Genomic DNA, 20,048 nt, shown 5'->3' with positions numbered 1-20,048 from the left:
GAAGAAGAAAGAAAGAAAGAAACTGTAAATAAACAAACAACAAAACAAAACTGGTGGGCACTTTGTAAAAGGTGAATCAGTCTAGAAGCAAGATTCAGGTTTTATTCACAAGACAGATGAAGAAACATGCATGCCTCCTAGTAAGATGCAATTACAAGTTCCAACCCCCATGGATTCTGGCTAGAGACGGTTGAAAATGGAGTCTTACTGAACGTGTGAGTGTAAGAAGTGCTTCTGAAGCTTTTGTGGATTTGTTTGTGAAGTGGCCAGTAGTGGGCATGAAGTAGGAGGGGCTTGTCAGTGGGTGACACTTGTCTGAAGAAGACAGGCTATGCTGATTGTTGCCACAGCTGGGCAGTGAGTACACAGGCATTATTCACGCTATACATAGCTATTAATCAAGTTTTTAAAAGAGTTCTTGGAGGGAGCTGGGGAGATTGCTCAGTGGTTAAGAATGCTTGTTGCTCTCATAGAGAACCAGTTTGTTTTTCAGTATCCACAGTAGTGGGCTCAGAAACACTCGTAATTTCAACTCCAGGGGATCTGGCGCCCTCTTCTGGCCTCTGGTGGCACCCACACCCATGTACTCATACCCACAGACAGACAGACAGACAGACACACACACACACACACACACACACACACATACACCACAAATATAAAATAAAAACATGCTTTTGAATTTGAACACTCACTTGAGTTCTGATCCACTTTAAGCTACCGCTGAATTTCTTATTAGTGTCTCACTCTTCACTGTAGTTGAGCTGTATAAACACAAGCTAGAAGCAGAGAAGGTAACCAGAAGGTCTGACTCAGCAGCAGGGAATCCTTTTAGAAGTCTCAGTGACGGGGCATGATCAAGTGAATGTCTGTGTAAATGCAGCCTGCCTCTGAGAGGCTTTGAGCTCCCGGAAAGTCGGTATATTTGTACTATTTTACCTTTAGTGGGCACATATCTTGGGTCTCCCTCTCCCTTTTCCTCTCTCTCCCTTTCTCTCTCTCAATATGTTTATTAATTTATATATTGTATGAATTTATATTATATATTGGTTGATATTATATGTGATATATATATATATAATATATAACTTTTATATATACAGAGAGAATAGAAATCTTTATATCCTTTTTAGTATCTTATTTGGCCATGAATTTAATTTAATTACACAATTTCAGATACATTTTCACATATCAAATATTTTAATGTTTTCTTGTATTAGCACGTCATAGAGCTCACTGGAAAATATTTTAAGAAATAGGACAGTATGTCATCCTTCAAGATATGCTGCTTTCATTTACTCTTTTCCTTAGATCTCTCCCATTACTAAGATTCTACTATTTTATGATATAACTGGTTCTAGAAGCTTGCTTCTCTCAGCTCAAACACTAAGACGCAGGGCATGAAACCGGTAGAACATAAGAGGTAAGCTTTGTGAATCTGTTGAACAGAGGCTTGGCTGGACGGGAAGTGGTTCAATGTTTCTGGGTGATGCTGCTCAAGTGTAGGAAACATTAGGTCAAAGTGAAAGGATTCGAGGCTGGGGAGACAGGTGTCAGTACTTGCTTCACACACATGACCATCTGTGTTTGATCTTAGTACCCACATAAAAAGCCAGGTGTGGTGGTGTGTGCTTGAAATCCCAGCACTGGGGAAGTAGTGACAGGAGGAGCCCTAGAGTTTGCCGGCCAGCCAGTCTAACCAAACACAAAAGCTCCAGGTCTCAGTGAGATTGCCCTGTCTCAAAAAGGAAGATGGGTGACTCTGTAGTGAGTTAACGTCAGGCCTCTACATGCATCTGGTCAGTCATGTGATGGTAAATGTTTCACATCTGGCTTTTAAGAGAGAAAAATCTTGAGAGGGAGGACTTGCCTGTTTTCTTAGTAAAGACTCTCATCCTGGACCAGGTATCAATACAAGTGGGATAGCACAGATTGGCTCTCCTAACTCGTATGAGCAGACTTCAGTCTTCATTAAGTGCTCATGGATGTCTGGCTACAACTCACTAGTGAGTTTTGCAAACATTTTTGCAGGTTATGAATGGCATCTTTTTTTAAAAAAAATTTATGTATTTATTATATATAAGTACACTGTAGCTGTCTTCAGACACACCAGAAGAAGGCATCAGATCTCATTACAGATGGTTGTGAACCACCATGTGGTTGCTGGGATTTGAACTCAGGACCTCCAGAAGAGCAGTCAGTGCTCTTAACCAGTGAGCCATCTCTCCAGCCCTATAAATGACATTTTTAACTTTAACATTTTTTTATTTTTTGTGTTTTGCCTATGTGTAGGTTTGTGTACCATGTGTGTACATGAATAGTATTTTTTGTTTTTTTTTTTGTTTTTTTGTTTGTTTTTTTTGTTTTTTGTTTTGTTTTGTTTTTTTGAAACAGGGTTTCTCTGTGTAGCCTTGGCTGTCTTGGAACTTGAGGCTGTCCTCAAACTCAGAGATCGACCTCCCTCTGTCTTCTGAGTACTGGGATTAAAGGCCACTACTGCCCAGCCTATGAATAACCTTTTTTAAAAAAAAAGTGGGCAGATAAATCCAAGATGCTTCCTCATTGAAACATCTGAAGTCAGAGCAGAGAGACTGATTGTGGCTCATGGTTACAAAGTCTAAAAAAGTTTGTGTGTGTGTGTATGCATGTGTGCGTGTGCACATGAGGAGGCTGTAGAGACCAGAAGAGAGTGTCATTGTCTAGCCCTAGAGTTGCAAATGGTTGTGAACTGCAGTTGTAGGTTCTGGGAACCTGACTCAGGTCTTCTGCAAGTGCCATGTGCAAGCATGAGCATCTCTCCAGCCCCAGTGAAAACCATTCTTTATTCTTCCACTTGCTTGCTTCTCAATTCTTCCCAGCTAAATGTTTTCTGAGGTTCATGACTACTATTCCCAGGGCTTCTCCAGCTCTCATTTCTACACTACTTTAAAGTCAATTCCCAATGACCTCTGAGGCTACACCCATTGATCCTGTGTTCTTTGATTCCTCAGAGCATTCAGGAACCTGGATGTTCTCTGCTTGGGGTACCCCCCTCTCCCGCTCTCTTCCTGGATTTTTCTCCCAGGCTCTGGCCAAGTCTGTTTTGTCCTTCTATCTGCACCCCTAAAGGACCTCACTCCCAAGTTGTCATCCCACCTTCCCCCCACCCATCAACCTCAGCATGCTGAGTTTTTCTTTTCAGAGCACACTTGCTCTCAAGAGCCCCAGAACTTTATACTAGCTAGTCCTACAACTTGGAACACATCTAGCACCAGAAGAGGTGACTTTATCTTATTTTAACGTTGTAAAGAAGCGGTCAACTCAGGCAAAACTGAAGATACTCAACTGTTCTTCACTTTTGAATGATGTAGCATTCAATCCAGTCCTTAGGAACCTTTCTTTAGAGGCAATACACTAGGTGTTGGGAATGTGTAAGGCAAATTCCCTATTGACCAAGCCAGCTCAGTCAGTCAACAGGCTCTCCAGGGAGGGATTAAAAAGATTAAAAAGAAAAAAGACAATTAGACAACACTGTAGCATGACCCCAGCCAGTTCCGAGGCTAAGGCGGGTTTATTCTTTTCCAGTCTGCTTTTATACTACTTCAAGTACATGCAAAATAATAAGATCAGTTCTGGGTCAAGGAACAAGCAATGCAATAAAGGAAGTCCTGTGACTTCCTTTATTTCTAGGGGTTTAGCAGGATGACCAAGATATCTGAGCCTACTTCCCCATCCTAGCCCAATGTCAAATTCCTGCCTGAGCTTACTTCCGTGTCCTGGCCCAATGTCAAATTCCTGCCAAGTGTCTAGAAGTGGCCCCAAAAGCTCTCTACACTCAACTTACAAACCCCAGAAAGTGTAGTGAGAAGCCCACCACACCTAGTAGTAACAACAAAGCTAAGGCAACGTTCATCAAGGGTTAACTCCAGCTAGCCATTCGAGTAGAATCTTGAGGAGTGAATCAAATTTAGAAAATAGATAAGAGGAGCAGTGGTGGTGCATGCCTTTAATCCCAGCACTTGGGAGGCAGAGGCAGGTGGATTTCTGAGGTAGAGGCCAGCCTGGTCTACAGAGTGAGTTCCAGGACAGCCAGGGCTACACAGAGAAACCCTGTCTTGGAAAAAACAAAAACAAACAAACAAATAAAAATAAAAATAAAAAAACCTTGAATTTTAGCTGGGTGGTGGTGGTACACGCCTTTAATCCCAGCACTTGGGAGGCAGAGGCAGGTGGATTTCTGAGTTCAAGGCCAGCCTGGTCTACAGAGTGAGTTCCAGGACAGCCAAGGCTACACAGAGAAACTCTGTCTCGAAAAAACCAACCCCCCCCCCCAAAAAAAATGGATAAGAGGAAGGAGGAAAAGTAACAATGAATCAGAACACGAGGTTGCTGCTAAGAAAATTGTAAAAAAAAAAAAAATTAAGTTAAAAAGAAAACAAAACACAAACCCTGAAAAAAGAACCAAATGGCTATGTCAAACATGTCCTTTAAAAACAAACATGGGTAATATCTAGAAAAGAGCATAACCCTGAGGCCGTTAGTACAGCAAAAGTAGGCAGCTCAGCCCGCCGTTCTCAGCACCCTACAGTTTTATTTGTAGTTGCTTGTACAAAAAAACGGGGCAAACCGTCAGCAGTGCAGGCCCCTGACTGCAGCTAAGTGCTTATCGATCATCTACTCTGCTCAGAATCGAGCACCACAGTGTCTAAACTGTTTTTCTAAGGAAGCGTTCCATGTAGTAAACCCCAGCACAGAATTACCGGCCAGTCACCCAGTGTTGACATGCTCTGGCTACTGCTCCCAGGATGGGGTTTCTTGCTGGGGCAAGGAGGAACCGAGTTCCTCCACACCTAAGGCTAGTTATTGGCACTAGGCAGCGGCTGCTAAGTCCTATTGGCTCACAGCACTGTTCAGTTCTGACCCAAGGTTGCAAAAGAGGCAAACCCGGGAGGGCCCTGGACCGGGCTACACCCGCCATGATTACTCTTTAAGTGCATTTTTATCACCCTTGAGATGGGGTATCTGTCCCAGAGTGACCCCGAATTCCTTAAGTTCTCCAGTATGACTCTGAATTTATGATCCTCCTTGCCTCCTGGCAAGGGCTGGGATTCCAGGGGTGCACCCCGACAGATTTGTGCAGGGCTGGGTGGAAGTCAGCTTGGGGGCTTCCAGCACGTGAGGTGAGCCACATCCCAACCCCGACACCCACTCCCGTGGTCTGCGTGGGTGACAGGAAGAGCCCGACAGCCCCAGCTCCGGCATTCGGACGCCCCGCCCCTGTCGTTCCCGCGGAAACGGCCGCGGCTGACCCCGCCCTCGGCCTGTAGCCGCTCCGGGAACCTGGACGGCGTCCGGCAGGGGACACACGCCAGAGCACAGCGCTTACTACCACCGGACTGGGGTGAGTCCTGGCGACTGCGGGCTCAGGGGCATCGGGATACCACTGTTCCCGGACAGGAATCCGAAGGGTGGTTCGAGTGTGGACGCGGCATCCCACTGTCTCCTTTGTGACACACGCACGGGGCACCGGACACCGGGAGCGGTCGTGGGTTGAGGCTTGTCCACGGACCGTAGGGTTGGGACAACGCTGCCTGCTGCTGTGAGGGCTCTCCGCCCGGCGGCTCACCTGCCTCCAGCCAGGGATCCACCTGGATCCCCAAGAATGACAGGCCCAAGGACAGTTAATTGACAGCTCTGTTACACTCCGTGATTCTAGACACGCACTTTGGGATGCTGAGTCATTCGATCCCAACGTTAAAACACGGGGAAACGCAATTTCTCTGGGTTTGGGGATCGTCCTAAAGCCTAAGCCATGGCTTGTTGTGGCTGTGACGGTGAGACGTGCCTGGAGACTTTGGAGACTAGTTATTTAATGCCAGTCTAGGCCATCTTGATCTCTCTCTGGGAAAGATATCAATTATGGATGTGGTGATGGTAATTCTTGTCTCCCTTTTGCTCTGGTTCGTGCTTCCTGAAATGCACAGAACAGAATTAAAGGCTCAGAGGATTTGAATAAAATGAGTTAGTGATAGATTCTAGGTAGGGAGTCTAGGGTGATCTTTAGGGATGTAACCAAGAGAGATGCAATTTTCTTTTCTCTAGTAAAAAAGTAAGAGATTTGGCGAGTGCCTGCTGTCTACTGCCTGACGGAACTGTAGGAAGTAAACTGTAGGAAACTCTAGTTTCGTTTTCTGACTTGGTTCTGGTTTGAGTCATCAGGACTAGAGGTAGTAAATATATCACTGGGCAGGGCGCAGTGCAGAGGGAGTACTCTTCTTTTTAAAAACCGGGCTGATGCAGAACATTGCATCTAGTATTCCGAGGAATAACTATGCCGCCCCCACCCCACCCTCAACTTATTTAATTTGGCTGGTTGAAGAAGAGCAGTGTTTTCTATTACTAACAGCTAACACATACTGAGCTGTTTTCTACTATTTAAACTAGTTTAATTCTCAGGACAATCCTCTGATGTGATTCCTACTTGTTCTACAAATAGAAAAAGGTTAAATGAATATTGTCGTGCTTTCAGAGCACTGCTTTGTGTCTTGTTTTTGTGTTAGAGACTGAACTCAGTACCTTGAGTTTGTTAGACAAGCACCTCCAAACCCTTTCCACACCTTTTTTTTTTTTTTGATGTTTTGAACCCAAGGATTGAGACATATTAAAATCAATGTAAATGACCACTGATCTATCTTCTAGCTTGTATTTTATTTGTATTTACTGCTTTTGATTTGTTTGGTTTTGCAGTGCTGGCACAGAACCCAGCGTCTCATCACACTAGGCAAGCAAGCTCTCTACTCAGCCCTTAAAAAAAATTATCTTGAGTCAGGATGCCTTAGTCTTTATTCTACTGCTGTGAAGAGACACCATGACCATAGCAACACTTATAAAGGAAAGCATTTAACTGGAGCTTTCCATTGTCCATTGTCGCCATGACTGGGGAGCATGTGGGATGTAGACAGACATGGTGCTGGAGAAGTAGCTGAAAGTTCTACATCTGGATTCACAGGTAGCAGGGAGGGAGAGACACCTGGCCTGGCTTGGGCCATACCTCTTAATCCTTTTAAATACTTCCACTCTTTGGTGACTAAGCATTCAAACATATGAGCCACATTCTTATGTGAACAGCCACACAGGATCTCGCTAAATCACCTAGGCTAGGGTCCAATTTTCGATCTTCTTGTCTCAGCCTCACAAGTGGCTTTGATTACAAGTATGTGCCACCACACTTAGAATTTTAGTATTTTTTTAAAGATTTATTTTTATTTATTATATGGCCCCACTTGCTCAGATTTATTTATTTATTTATTTATTTTTAAAGATTTATTATTATATTTAAGTACATTATAGCTGTCTTCAGACATACCAGAAGAGGGCATCAGATCTCATTACAGATGGTTGTGAGCCATCATGTGGTTGCTGGGATTTGAACTCAGGACCTTCAGAAGAGCAGTCAGTGCTCTTAACCGCTGAGCCATCTCTTCAGCCCTCAGATTTATTTATTAATATATGTAAGTACACTGTAGCTGTCTTCAGACACACCAGAAGAGGGCATCAGATCTCCTTACAGATGGTTGTGAGCCACCATGTGGTTGCTGGGAACTGAACTCAGGACTTCCAGAAAAGCAGTCAGTGTTCTTAACCGCTGAGCCATCTCTTCAGCCCCAATTTTAGTATTTTTAACAGTAAAGTCCATGTAATTTCCTCCTTATATATTTTTAAAATAAATCCTGCACTGATCATTTAAAATTATTCTATGTGTAAGTACGTTATTAAGAATATATGGTAGGTCTTTGGTTATACTAACACTATTATTTGGTAACCATCAGTAAAGTAATATAATTTACATAGAAAGGTTTGATGTAAGAAAAATTGTGCATGGTTGTTTTCCTAATTTCCTTTTATATAGGACAAGTTTTTACTTTGAGTAATCCTTAAATGAAGAGTGGATAAAACCTATATACGGAAGAGAGACTCCAATCAACAATATCAATAAGTTGAAAAAAGAAAAATGTTGTCCTTAAGTAACCTACAAAATATCATCTATAACCCGGTAACAGATTTTTACCTTTTTTAAAATTTTTTGCCTGTAGTAGAATTGACAGAAAATACACTCAAGTTCTCATTATCCACTGGGACCAGTCATGAACACAATTCAGTTAGCACACAGGAACCATTTCCCTAAGGCCTCACCGAGAGTCACCAGCACAGGGTGGTGCTCTTAGCTGTTGAGTTATTGCGGCCAAAGGGCAGAGAGCAACCCTGCCTGAGTAACAGATGCCAGGGCAGAGTACAGAGGAATCCAGCACATGCTTCAGGGCCTTTTAGATCCTCCGCAGTGACACTGATGTGGAGTTGTCTGCTGGGGAAACTCTGAAGACTCGGGGGTTTTATCTGTGGCTGCTCACGTGGGTGTCGTCTGCCTCACATACAGACACCTAGAAGGAAATCTCCAGGCACTGTCGTGTTGCTTAGGGCAGTAAGTGCATTGTTGGGAAACCCAGTGTAGGCCTCAGTCAGGAGCTAGCCTCTTTTTGAGGGCAGCACTCTGCCTCACATTTGCTTCATGTACTTCAGTATCTTTCTCATCAATTCCAGTTGACTTTTCAAGTATCAGTTGGGCACTGTGACTACCTCTAACCTGTACTTAGGAAGCAGAGGGGCAGGAGTTCAAGGTCATATCTTATTAGTCTACATTAATCACTGAGTCTGGTCATAATTACCTTGTCAATGCATTTGCTTATGAAAATACACTTGTCACATGTCTTTCCCTTAGACAGTCCCCTATGTCAGCACCATTACTGAGCAGTTGAAGCCTGGCTCTCTGATTGTAATCCGTGGGCATGTTCCTAAAGATTCAGAAAGGTAAGATTACTGTGTGGGGTGGAAGGCCAGCTGTCCCTCCATGACATTTTGCTGCCCGGAGGCCTCATTGCTTCACTACCAGCCCTGCTGAGGTGTGAGGAGGAGGAGTAATAGGGTGAAGATTCCTGGAATGTTTGTTTTGTTTTGTTTTGTATTGAGACAGGGTCTCTACATAGCCGTGGCTGTCCTGGAACTCACTCTGTAGACAGGTTGGTCTCAAACTCACAGAGATCTGTCTGCCTCTGTCTTCTGAGTACTGGGATTAAAGGCATCACCACCATGCCCAGCTGGTTACTGGAATTTTTTTATATCATTGCTATAAGTCTGACTTCAAAATAAATAGATACACTGATGGAAAAGGAGGCTGTGGAATAACAGGATGTCTCCGCACAGTCTCAGTACCGTCAGCGTCTCTCGAGACAGTCTCTCCATGGTATTGCTGAGTGTCTGCTTTGGGTATAATAAACTCAGGGTGTTACTTCCCTTGTTCCTGAGAAAAGCATTATAAGAAGAAAGATTTATTCCCTTCAGCTCATGATGTGAGGGTATACTTCATCCCGGTGGGGAATGTCTGGCAGTAAGCAACTCTGCAATGGTGCTCAGGGTCTTCAGGCAGCTGAACACATTGTGTCCATAGACGGGAAGTAGAGAGGCGAATGGCTGGGGCTCAGCTCACTCATTCTGTTTTCCTTTGTACTCAGTAGGGGACTCTAGTCTTTGGATGTTGCAGTTTACATTGAGAGTGGGTCTTCCTCAGTCAAACCTATAAAAATGCTCTCACAGACACACCCAGGGGTATCTTGTAGGTGACAGTTTGGTCAAATTGACAAGGAAGAGTAGCCATCTCAGATCATGTCAGTCAGAGCTGGGTCAAGCTCTGAGTAGCTTGACATGATTGGTTTTAGTGTGATGAGGAAATTATCTTGTAGAGACCCCTTCAGTGTGTACCCCTGGGAGTGTTGTGCCCAGATTGTAAACACTCCAAAGAGACCACCAGGAATTACAACCTGCTGTAAACACATGAGGGTCTTTAGTCAAGCTCGAGCTTGGGCCACCAACTTTCCCGATGGAAAAGGAAGGAGAGTGAACCCCCAGGTCTAAGTGAAGGGGGTTATAAAGGAAAAAACTGCAAGCAGAGTTTTCAAGCCTTGGTATTACATGAGTGGGTAAGGGAATGCTGTTCTTCAAACCTGATAACATTTGTTTAGACATCGGGCCAGAACCGTGCAGCTGGAAAGGGACCTTTCTGACCTGGGGTGTGAGTTTCAGTGACTTGGAAACTAGGGTACTATTCTCAAGCCTGCTATTTGCACAACCCCTGAAGGGGGTGGGGGAGATAATCAGGGGGAGGGAGTGCTAACTGCTCTGGCTCTGAGAAGGGTCAGGGGAGTGTAGGGTTTGATGTGCAGGGTGTCTCTTCAGGAGCAAGCCTCATGATCTGAACCTTCACCAAAAACGTAGCCTCACTTTCATGCTTTGAAAGTCCAGTGGTAGATGCAGAGCAGAGGCCCAGGTGTGGAGCAGGAGAAGGTGAGATCAGGTACAGCTTACTCTGAACAGACTCCTGGACCAGGAGTTTCCCTGGCATCTGCCCTCTGCTCATCAGTAGATTTGAACAAACACAGACAAGGCCAGCATCCAAGACAGACGGGAGAGGGACGTTCTTATTCTGGGTCCATATAGCTCAGCTCATGCTGTGGGGCTCTGTTATTGAGGAAGGAGGGAAGGAAGATGGGCAGGCTGCCATGCAGGTCCTATGGGTGAAGGAAGGTGTGCTGGGGCTGGGGTGGGGGAGGTTGGCAGTGCTTGTACTTTCCCATGGCTCACCTTCACAGGCTCATGTGATTCTGCTTTGCCCTTGCTCAGATTCCAGGTAGACTTTCAGCAGGGCAACAGCCTGAAGCCAAGAGCAGATGTGGCCTTCCACTTTAACCCTCGCTTCAAAAGGTCCAACTGCATTGTTTGTAACACACTGACAAATGAGAAATGGGGCTGGGAAGAGATCACCTACGACATGCCCTTCAGAAAAGAGAAGTCCTTTGAGATCGTGATCATGGTGCTAAAGAACAAATTCCAGGTAGATGCTGAGAGAAGGAAGCGAGTGTGTGAGCGTGCATGGGGACATCTCTGAATCTACTGAAGACATCAAATAACGTCACTCTGTCCAGATGGAAACATAGATCCAGAACAGATAGACACTCTTAGGTCTTACTTCTTCTAGGAGGGCTAAATTCTGGATCATGCAGCATCACGTCACTGTTAGGGGAGTGGATTATAAAAGCCATACCTGAAGTGTAGGAAAGTCTGCATGAGCCGTATGTTGGTGGACAGGGCACTCACTCCTCAAAGGAGCATGCCCAGTCCTACAGCAAGATACTGCTGTAGGGCCCTGGGGCTCATGAACACAGTGACTTCTTGGGGCTTCAGTTTGGCTCCAGAGGCCCCTGAGAGTGCCGATCCTCAAACTCATAGAGGGCTTGTAAAGCAGAGATCCTGTGGTTCCAGAAGCGTGTGCACATTTTGGTCTAGGTCCTTGTGGGACGTTGCTCTCTGGATCCCCCTGTGCTCCTCAGTTTGCTGTTCTATGGCCTCAGTCTTGGTCAGTCTAGCTGTACCCACTATTGTTGCCCTGGGTTTGTTGTATGTGGGGATTTTTTAATGTATATGAGTACACTGTAGCTATTTTCAGACACACCAGAGGAGGGCATCGGATCCCATTATAGATGGTTGTGAGCCACCATATGGATGCTGGGAATTGAACTCAGGACCTCCGGAAGAGCAATCAGTGCTCTTAACTGCTGAGCCATCTCTCTAGCCCGTATGTGGGGATTTTTAAAGCTCACTGAGAGGTCCTACTGTGGGCCTTACCCTGGGCTGCCTACGTCTCCCTCCTGGACACATGACCTGGCATTTGGAGGTACTGTGTAGAAGACTCACAGATAGCATCCTATCATCTCACATAACCTGAGCCCACTGAGTTCCCACCCAGAGATAAGAAATCTCAGATAAACTGGGAACACGCCTTTAATCCCAGCACTTGGGAGGCAGAGGCAGGGGGATTTCTGAATTTGAGGCCAGCCTGGTCTACAGAGTGAGTTCCAGGACAGCTAAAACTATACAGAGGAACCATTTCTCGAGAAAAAAAGAAAAAGAAAAAAGAAAGAAAGAAATCTCAGATAAGTCAGATCTCACTCTGTAGATCAGGCTGTCCTAGAACTCAGGAATCTGCCTGCCTCTCTGCTCCTCAAATCCTGGGATAAAGCACTACCAATGCTTGGCTGCTATGTGCTTCCACTTAGTGAGCTCAGTGCCTTCTTGCTCTTCCCGAAGAGGTGGGGTCTGTCAGAATGTAGCCCTGAAAGAGTGTTGGGACTGAAAGTAGGCAGAGCAAACTTGCATCTTAGGCTTCCAGACCTCATGGATGGCCCTTGGGGTCCTGAACATGGCTGTCTCCTGGGCACACACAGATAGATGCATGTGGAACACACATACTTACAAATGTATGTGACTGGAGAGATGACCCAGGCATTTAATCAGTTGAGAAAAGTTCAGAATTTTTGCTCCTGTGGTAGCTGCTTTCAGCCACAGTGATAGCAGAGACCTGTGAGAAAAGTAAACCTGAAGAGATATCTCATTCATCCATCCATCTATTCATTCATTCATTCATTCACTTGTTTTTGTGGTACTGGAGATGAAACCTGGAGCTTCACACTGTAGGCCCATGTTCTGCCACAGCTCCACTCCCACCCCATAGAGACACTTACATGGGCTGGTGAGATGGCTCAGTGGGTAAAAGCACTGACTGCTCTTTCAAAGGTCCTGAGTTCAAATCCCGGCAACCACATGGTGGCTTGTAATGAGATCTGACACTCCTTTCTGGTGTGTCAGAAGACAGCTACAGTGTACTTATGTATAATAATAAATAAATCTAAATAAATCTTTGGGCCTGAGTGAAAAGAGCAAGCAGGGTTGACCGGAGTGAGCAGAGGTCCTAAAATTCAATTTCCAACAACCACACGAAGCTACAGTGTGTACTCACATGCATAAAAATAAATAAATAAATCTTTTTTTTTTTAAAAGACATTTACCTTTGGATAAGGGGTCATCTGTTACTGTGCTCTGAGGGCATTGCCTACTGTGTCTCTCCAGGTGGCTGTGAATGGAAAGCATGTCCTGCTGTATGCCCACAGGGTCAGCCCAGAGAAGATAGACACACTGGGCATCTACGGCAAAGTGAACATTCACTCCATTGGGTTCAGATTCAGCTCGGCAAGTGCCCTTCCACACATACCGGGGGGCCGGGACCGGGGAGAGGGTCTTTGGGAACAGTGTTTCACATTCAGTCGGACCAAATGGTAGAAATATTCTTTAATTTACATCTTTCATTTAGATAAAAAGTAATATAAATACTTCAGGCTAGTTGGGTTCTGCTTTTGTTGTTTGTGTGAGCCCACCAGATGGTTAATGTGCATCTCCTATCCATGGGAGTGAATAAATATTTCTATTAGACAGTTTTCTATGTATTTGAATTTAAGTTTCTTCGACATTGCTAGCTTGTTTCCAATGATGTGAACAGTTTAATTCTCAACAGCTGCGCCCAGCTGCTATGTTTTTATTAACATTAGATCTTGTTCTCCCAAACTCTTGCCAGTTTTGGGGACCCCCAGTGTTAAGTTGCATTTTTAAAATCATAGTTATCAATAGTTTTCCATGCTCAGTATCACTGATAATTTTTTATTATATTCAATATTTTAAAAAGATATTCTGATGGATGTTAAAATTAATCTATGTTCTTTTGCAGGATTTACAAAGTATGGAGACATCTACTCTGGGACTGACACAGATAAACAGAGAAAATGTAAATATTCTATGAATCAGCAGTTTAAAGTGTTCTTAATTTCAATCAGTAGAAGGAAGGCTCTTCCTTTTCTTTAATTATGGTGCTTTCTGTATGCACTCATATGTATTCAGGTGCATGTATATGTGCATGTCCATGGAAGCCACAAGTCAACGCTGAAGTCTTGATCAATTGCTCTACATCTTTTAAAAAGTTATTTTGCATGGATATGTCTGCAGTATGTGTGTGCATTTATACATGTGTTGGCGCATGTGTGGGAAAGCCAGAAAAAGACATTGGATGTCTTCTTTGATTGCTCTCCACCTTTTGAGGCAGAATCTCTTAGTTGAACCCGGAGCTTGCCAATTCAGCTAGTCCAAGTAGCTGGCTTGCTCTCGAGATCCTGTCGTGTGCTAGGATAGCAGGCAGCATTTATGTGGGTGTGGAGGATTTGAGTCCTTTTGGTTGCTCTGCAAGTGTCTTAGCCTCTGAACCATCTCTCCAGTTCTTTCACCTTGTTTTTTGAGACAAGGTCTCTCACTGAGCCTGGGACTCCCTAGTGGCTAGACTGGCCCAGTCAGCTATCCACTGGGGTCATCCTTCCTCTGTACTGGAGAGTGCTAGAGTTACAAATGTGAAGCCCCCATGCCTGGCTTTTACATGGGTCATTCATAGCAAGAACCCTACCAACTGAACTATCTCCCCAGCTTCCCAAGTTAAATGTTTAGTGTGAGGTCAGGATAGAAGCAGCTAGCTGAGAGCCAGGAGGCATACTGCTTTATGGTGTTAGGCATGTGTTTTTGTTGACATGTAGCATATTAGTTTAAGTGACTACCACTATGCCATATGTAAGAGGCACTCTGTCTCCCTGGCTTGTTGAGAGGTACCAGCAGGAAACATCTGTAAATACTGAACATCAGGTGCACTTCAGATGAATTCTCTGCTCCCGGCAGCAACGAGAACAGTTTTACAGTGGACACTTTACTGTCCTTAAGAAAGCAAGGCCTGCCTGCACATCTGTGCCTGCAGGCAAGACAACATGTCAGCAATTGGAGAGCTCTTGGGGAGCACAGGCAAGAAGTGCCTGAAGCTCACATGGAAACCTTTGAATAGCTATTAACTTGTGGGTGATAAAGTGTTCACATGAGAATGCTGGACCATGTTGCTCTTCATAAGCCCCAAGGTACCTGTCATGAAGCACAGTGCCTGTGTCACACCAAGGCAGACAGGCTACTGATACATGAAGCCACTGCAGACGGCAAACATGTCAGCGGCCCAGTAGGTAGTTCAGTTCTCACTTTTCTTTTCCTTCCACCAGATACAAAAGTCTGGCAAGCTCCAGTTGGTGAGTACTTTTCCTTGATTATTACATACTTAGTATTTTGTAAATGACCTAGAGCATGAACAGCTGCTGCATTCTTTCCACACTTGATTGTAGAACTGTTTCTTGTAATGTGGTGGTAGAGGCGACATTTCTAAAATCGTGTAGTATGATTTATTTTGTGTGCCTGGCACTTTAAGGGACCCTATGCCTTTCTGTGTTGGTTCCCTCTTGAAATTCTGAGAACAGGGGAGGATATAAAAAGCCAGCAGAGGCAGAGAGGGGGGGGGAGGGAGAGGGAGAGAGAGAGAGGCAGGGTTCAGGAGACAGAAGAGTAGAGCCAGAGAAGAAAAGACAGTGATAGTTGAGCCAGGAGAAGCTGAGCTTATCCAGAGAAGATATTGTTAAGAGACAGTTAGGAGAAGAACCCAGGAAGAACACACACAAAGTAGAAAACAAATAAAGAAACGTTACAAAATCATATCCACAACTGTCTACACCAAGAACATAGATGCTACTGTCACTCACATCAAAATCCCATCTCCCAGCTATTTGTCTAAGGTTTGAAGAGACAACAGCTTAACTCTGTATAGAAATTAAGTTTTGGGCTGGAGAGATGGCTCAGCGGTTAAGAGCACTGACTGTTCTTCCATAGGTCCTGAGTTCAATTCCCAGCAACCACATAGTGGCTCACAACCATCTATAATGGGATCTGATGCCCTCTTCTGGTGTGTGTCTGAAGACAGTGACAGTCTACTCATATACATGAAATAAATAAATCTAAATAAATAAATAAATAAAATAAAAAAGAAATTAAGTTTTAATTAACTACTACATGTAACCTCCATTCCCAGGTGAATGCCAAGGCAGTCCCTTGCATTGTATTCTCAGAGGTGTCCTCAGGCTTGTGTCTGAACCACTTATGTGGGTTGCTGGTCCCATTAGACAGAATGATCTTAGGCCCATGCTCTGAAAGCTCTGCTGGCATATCACATGCAGATGGTGTCAGGTACTACCATGCCACAATCCTGTTTTGTAGTGTAAAACAGTCACTCTGTGTATGTGTGTGTGTGTGTGTTTGTGCGCGTGCTGAGGGAGGCTGTACTTTGCAGGGGACCTAGCTGAGATGAACATAGCAATAGCTATGGTCTTTCCCCTCCGGGGTCCACAGACTCCTAACCCTGCCTTCATCATGTTGTTGGGAATTCTCCCACAAGAGCCTTTTCTAAAGATGCCTCATTCTGACTGTGACCCCTTTTCAGAACCTGCCATTTGAAGCAAGGTTGAATGCCTCCATGGGCCCTGGACGGACCGTCGTCATTAAAGGAGAAGTGAACAGCAATGCCAGAAGGTCAGTCTGCTGCTGCTCCCGTGCCTTGTGTACTTGGGGTGTGTTGGTGGAGCTGGCCTTGCTTTCCTGAAAGGAAGGCAATGGCAGGGCGAGATCCCACTGAAGAGCTGCTTGCAGAGTCAGGACTGAGGGCAGGCTCTGGCTGAGGGCCTTTTTTGGCCAGGTAGGTGAAAATTTTATCCACGAGGCCCCTCTTGCCTAGGACAGCCTCAGTGTTAACAAACTTGGGGTCACACTCCATACCCCAAGAAGACAAGTTAAGCTTTTGATCCTCAAGGAGCCAATGAAAATAGCCAAATTAATAGTGAAAAACGGAAAAGGATTTACTGAACATGGCCACAATGGGAAGAGAGACAGAGGTCCAGTGACCCCCTTAAGTCCTTCTTCAAGGTTGTGTGGTAAGACTGAAGTTTAGAGCGCCAAGGATCTGTGCACATAAGCAGTCCCAGGCAGGGTGTGGTCCCCCACCCGGGGCCCACTGGGCTTCTGGCTCACCTGCTTAGGTGCTCTGACAAGTTCCCTCTCTGATTGGTGCTGTTTCCTGCTAGCATGAGATTCCTGGGAAAACCCCATTTCTTGGAGGCCATTGTTTCAACAGTGATAGATGAGTGGCATACATCTCTCTTTACAATATCTTCAATTTCTGCCAGGCCAGTTATACCAGGTCAGGTTTCCCTTCTATGATACAGAACATTGTGCTTTAAGAATCTTTTCTGGGAGTTCCAGGACAGCCAGGACTTCACAGAGAAACCCTGACTCAAAAAAAAAAAAAACCAAAAAAACAAAAACCAAAAAAAAGATTTGCTTAGCAGGGCCGTGGTGGCGCACACCTTTAATCCCAGCACTTGGGAGGCAGAGACAGGTGGATTTCTGAGGTAGAGGCCAGCCTGGTCTACAGAGTGAGTTCCAGGACAGCCAAGGCTACACAGAGAAACCCTGTCTCGAGAAAAAAAAGGAAAAAAAAAAAATCCTTTCTGAGGGCTGGAGAGATGGCTCAGTGATTAAGAGCACTGACTGCTCTTCTGAAGGTCCTGAGTTCACATCCTAGCAACCACATGGTGGCTCACAACCATTTGTAATGAGATCTGATGCCCTCTTCTGGTGTGTCTAAAGACAGCTGTAGTGTACTTACATATAATAAATAAATAAATCTTTAAAAAGAAAAAAAGAGGCGGGGCAGTGGTGGTACACACCTTTAATCCCAGCACTTGGGAGGCAGAGGCAGGTGGATTTCTGAGTTCGAGGCCAGCCTGGTCTACAGAGTGAGTTCCAGGAAAGCCAGGGCTACACAGAGAAACCTTATTTCCAAAAAGAAACAAACAAACAAAAATAAAAAAAGACTAAAACCAAAAGAAAAAAAGAATCTTTTCTGGGTTGGGCATGGTAGTGTATGTCTAATCCCTGCCTGCAGGAGACAGAGGGAGGTGAATCTGTGAGGCTAGCCAGGAATACACAGTGAGACTATCTCAAATAAAAAAAGAAAAAAGGATTTCAGGAGTGAGGCTGGAGAGGTGGGTCAGTCAGTAGGTTAGGTTTGGATTAACAGCACTGCTTGAAAGTGTACTGGCATGTACCTATAACCCCAGCACTGGGAGGCAGAGACAATAGGATCCACGGGGAGATCCTGCCAAAAAGTAAGGTAGAGGGGCTAGAGGCATGGCTCAGTGATTTAAAATATATACTGCTTTTGTAGAGGTCACTTTCCAGCACCAATGACTCCTGCTGCAGGGGATCTGATTGCTTCTCCGACTTCCACAGGCACCTATGCTTACATGCACATAGCTTTGCATGTATACATACCTAAAAATAGTAAAATGAATCTTTTAAAAATGAGTAAGTTAAAAAGTGGTATTGGAAGATACTTAGTATCAACTTCTGGCTTCTGTGTGCACAGCCACCCCATGTATCACACACACACACACACACACACACACGCACACACGCACGCATGCACGCACGCACACACGCACACACGCACGCACGCACGGCCTTTTTTCCAAGATGTCCATATTCTTGAAGGCTTTTCCTTGGTAGTAGCATGCCTTCAAGAAGGGATCCTGTGGAACTGATTGGAGAATGCCTGCACTGAGAGACCCTGAGTCCTGTGCAGTCTGAAGATGTCCTGCGGTTCACCTGTTCTGAACCACCTATCCAGCAACCCCCAGTTGCTGTTCAGCGGGACCTCAGCTCTAGTGCTGATCTTACTCTCATGTTGCACATGAGCCATTCGCATGCAGATCTGGAGATGGAACTTCCTCCTCCCCGTGTTCCCACGTGCTGTGCATGGTTTGAAGTTAGAAGTGTAATGTAAGTCTGAGCTTCTTCTTTTTTTCTCTTAAAGCTTTAATGTTGACCTAGTGGCAGGAAAATCAAGGGATATCGCCCTGCACTTGAACCCACGCCTGAATGTCAAAGCATTTGTAAGAAATTCCTTTCTTCAGGATGCCTGGGGAGAAGAGGAGAGAAATATCACCTGCTTCCCATTTAGTTCTGGGATGTACTTTGAGGTAAGATTAGGGTTTGTTTCATTTTGTTTTGTTTTTAAATGGGACAGGAAATGAATCCTGAGAACACAGAGGAATAGCTTTTATTTAAATAAAACCCATCCTGTGTGTAGGGAATATATGCTGTTGTTCACTGGCCATGGAGGTTGTAATCTGATCATGGGCCATTGGTGCAAACAGCAGGACCAGTAGACTTGACATACCAGAATACTTGGCATTTGTCGTAGTGACAACAGCTGTGTAGGCCCAAGGAATTCTGGCGGGAATCTTGTCAAAACAGTATGGGAACCACAGCTATACTTTTATTAGTGTATGTTTATGTGTGTGTGTGTGTGTGTGTGCAACACATGAATGCAGTTGTGCACACTCATGTGAAGGCCAGAGCTTGATGTTAGGTGTCTTCCTGTTACTCTCCCCATTTTTTTTTTTTTTTTTTTTTTTTTTTTTTTTTTTTTTTTTTTTTTTTTTTTTATTATTATTTGTTTTTTGTTTTTTCAAGACAGGGTTTCTCTGTATAGCCCTGGCTGTCCTGTTACTCACTCTGTAGACCAGGCTGGCCTCGATCTCAGAAATCCGCCTGCCTCTGCCTCCCAAGTGTTGGGATTAAAGGCGTGCGTCACCACAGCCCGGCTACTCTCCCCATTTTTGAGACACATCTCTTAAGGAGCCTGGAGCTCACAAATTGGTTAGGCTGGCCGGCAAGCCTTGGGACCCCCCTTTCCCTGAATCCCAGCACTGGGAATAAAGGTACATTGCCACTGCACCCTGAGTTTTATCTAACTCAGGTCCCGTGCAAGCACTTAATCTGCTGAATCATCTCCCCAGCCCCACATATGTACTTCTAAGTGGATCTGTGGGGACCCTGAAATTGCTTGCTTGCACTATTCACGCCCTCAACAGTTCCAGATGGCAGTCATTTTCTAAGAGCTGGTCCTGGTGGCAGGTAGTCAAGGGTTAGTACAGCAGACCCTTGGAAGCAGAAGGTGTGCAGTTTCTAGTCCCCAGGGTGTGTCGTGTTAATACACGACCCTTCCCAAAGCCTTTCTGAGGTGCTTCTAATTGGAGAGTAGCAATTCTGGGATGTGGATGCTGCTAGGTTGCTGGCTGGACTTTCTTTCTGGCTTAGGCCTCTTCTCATGGTCTTTTTAAGATCTTTAATTTAGGTTATGCTTTACTTTTTTTTTTTTTTTT

The 20,048-nt window shown here is 44.8% G+C and overlaps 1 protein-coding gene across 3 annotated transcripts in view; it reads left to right on the top strand.

Annotated features, from left to right (window-relative positions):
• The first annotated feature begins 1,345 nt into the window (after positions 1–1,345).
• Positions 1,346–20,048, top strand: part of Lgals8 (galectin 8) — a 22,513-nt gene continuing 3,810 nt past the window's right edge. The window contains exons 1-10 of one of the 3 annotated variants that reach the window (XM_031358058.1): positions 1,360–1,423; positions 5,213–5,380; positions 7,889–8,032; positions 8,756–8,844; positions 10,711–10,921; positions 12,994–13,113; positions 13,646–13,702; positions 15,000–15,026; positions 16,265–16,353; positions 18,695–18,860. In XM_031358058.1, coding sequence (XP_031213918.1) covers positions 7,991–8,032; positions 8,756–8,844; positions 10,711–10,921; positions 12,994–13,113; positions 13,646–13,702; positions 15,000–15,026; positions 16,265–16,353; positions 18,695–18,860 — 801 coding nt within the window. In that variant the 5' untranslated portion in view covers positions 1,360–1,423; positions 5,213–5,380; positions 7,889–7,990. Of the gene's footprint in view, positions 1,424–5,212; positions 5,381–5,521; positions 5,814–7,888; positions 8,033–8,755; positions 8,845–10,710; positions 10,922–12,993; positions 13,114–13,645; positions 13,703–14,999; positions 15,027–16,264; positions 16,354–18,694; positions 18,861–20,048 lie in introns of those variants that run through there. The other 2 variants (XM_031358059.1, XM_031358060.1) reach the window with 2 other exon arrangements.

The sequence above is a fragment of the Mastomys coucha genome, unplaced genomic scaffold (genome assembly GCF_008632895.1).
Source record: "Mastomys coucha isolate ucsf_1 unplaced genomic scaffold, UCSF_Mcou_1 pScaffold7, whole genome shotgun sequence".
Lineage (NCBI taxonomy): Eukaryota > Metazoa > Chordata > Mammalia > Rodentia > Muridae > Mastomys > Mastomys coucha.
This window is presented reverse-complemented; position numbering and strand designations above follow the sequence as displayed.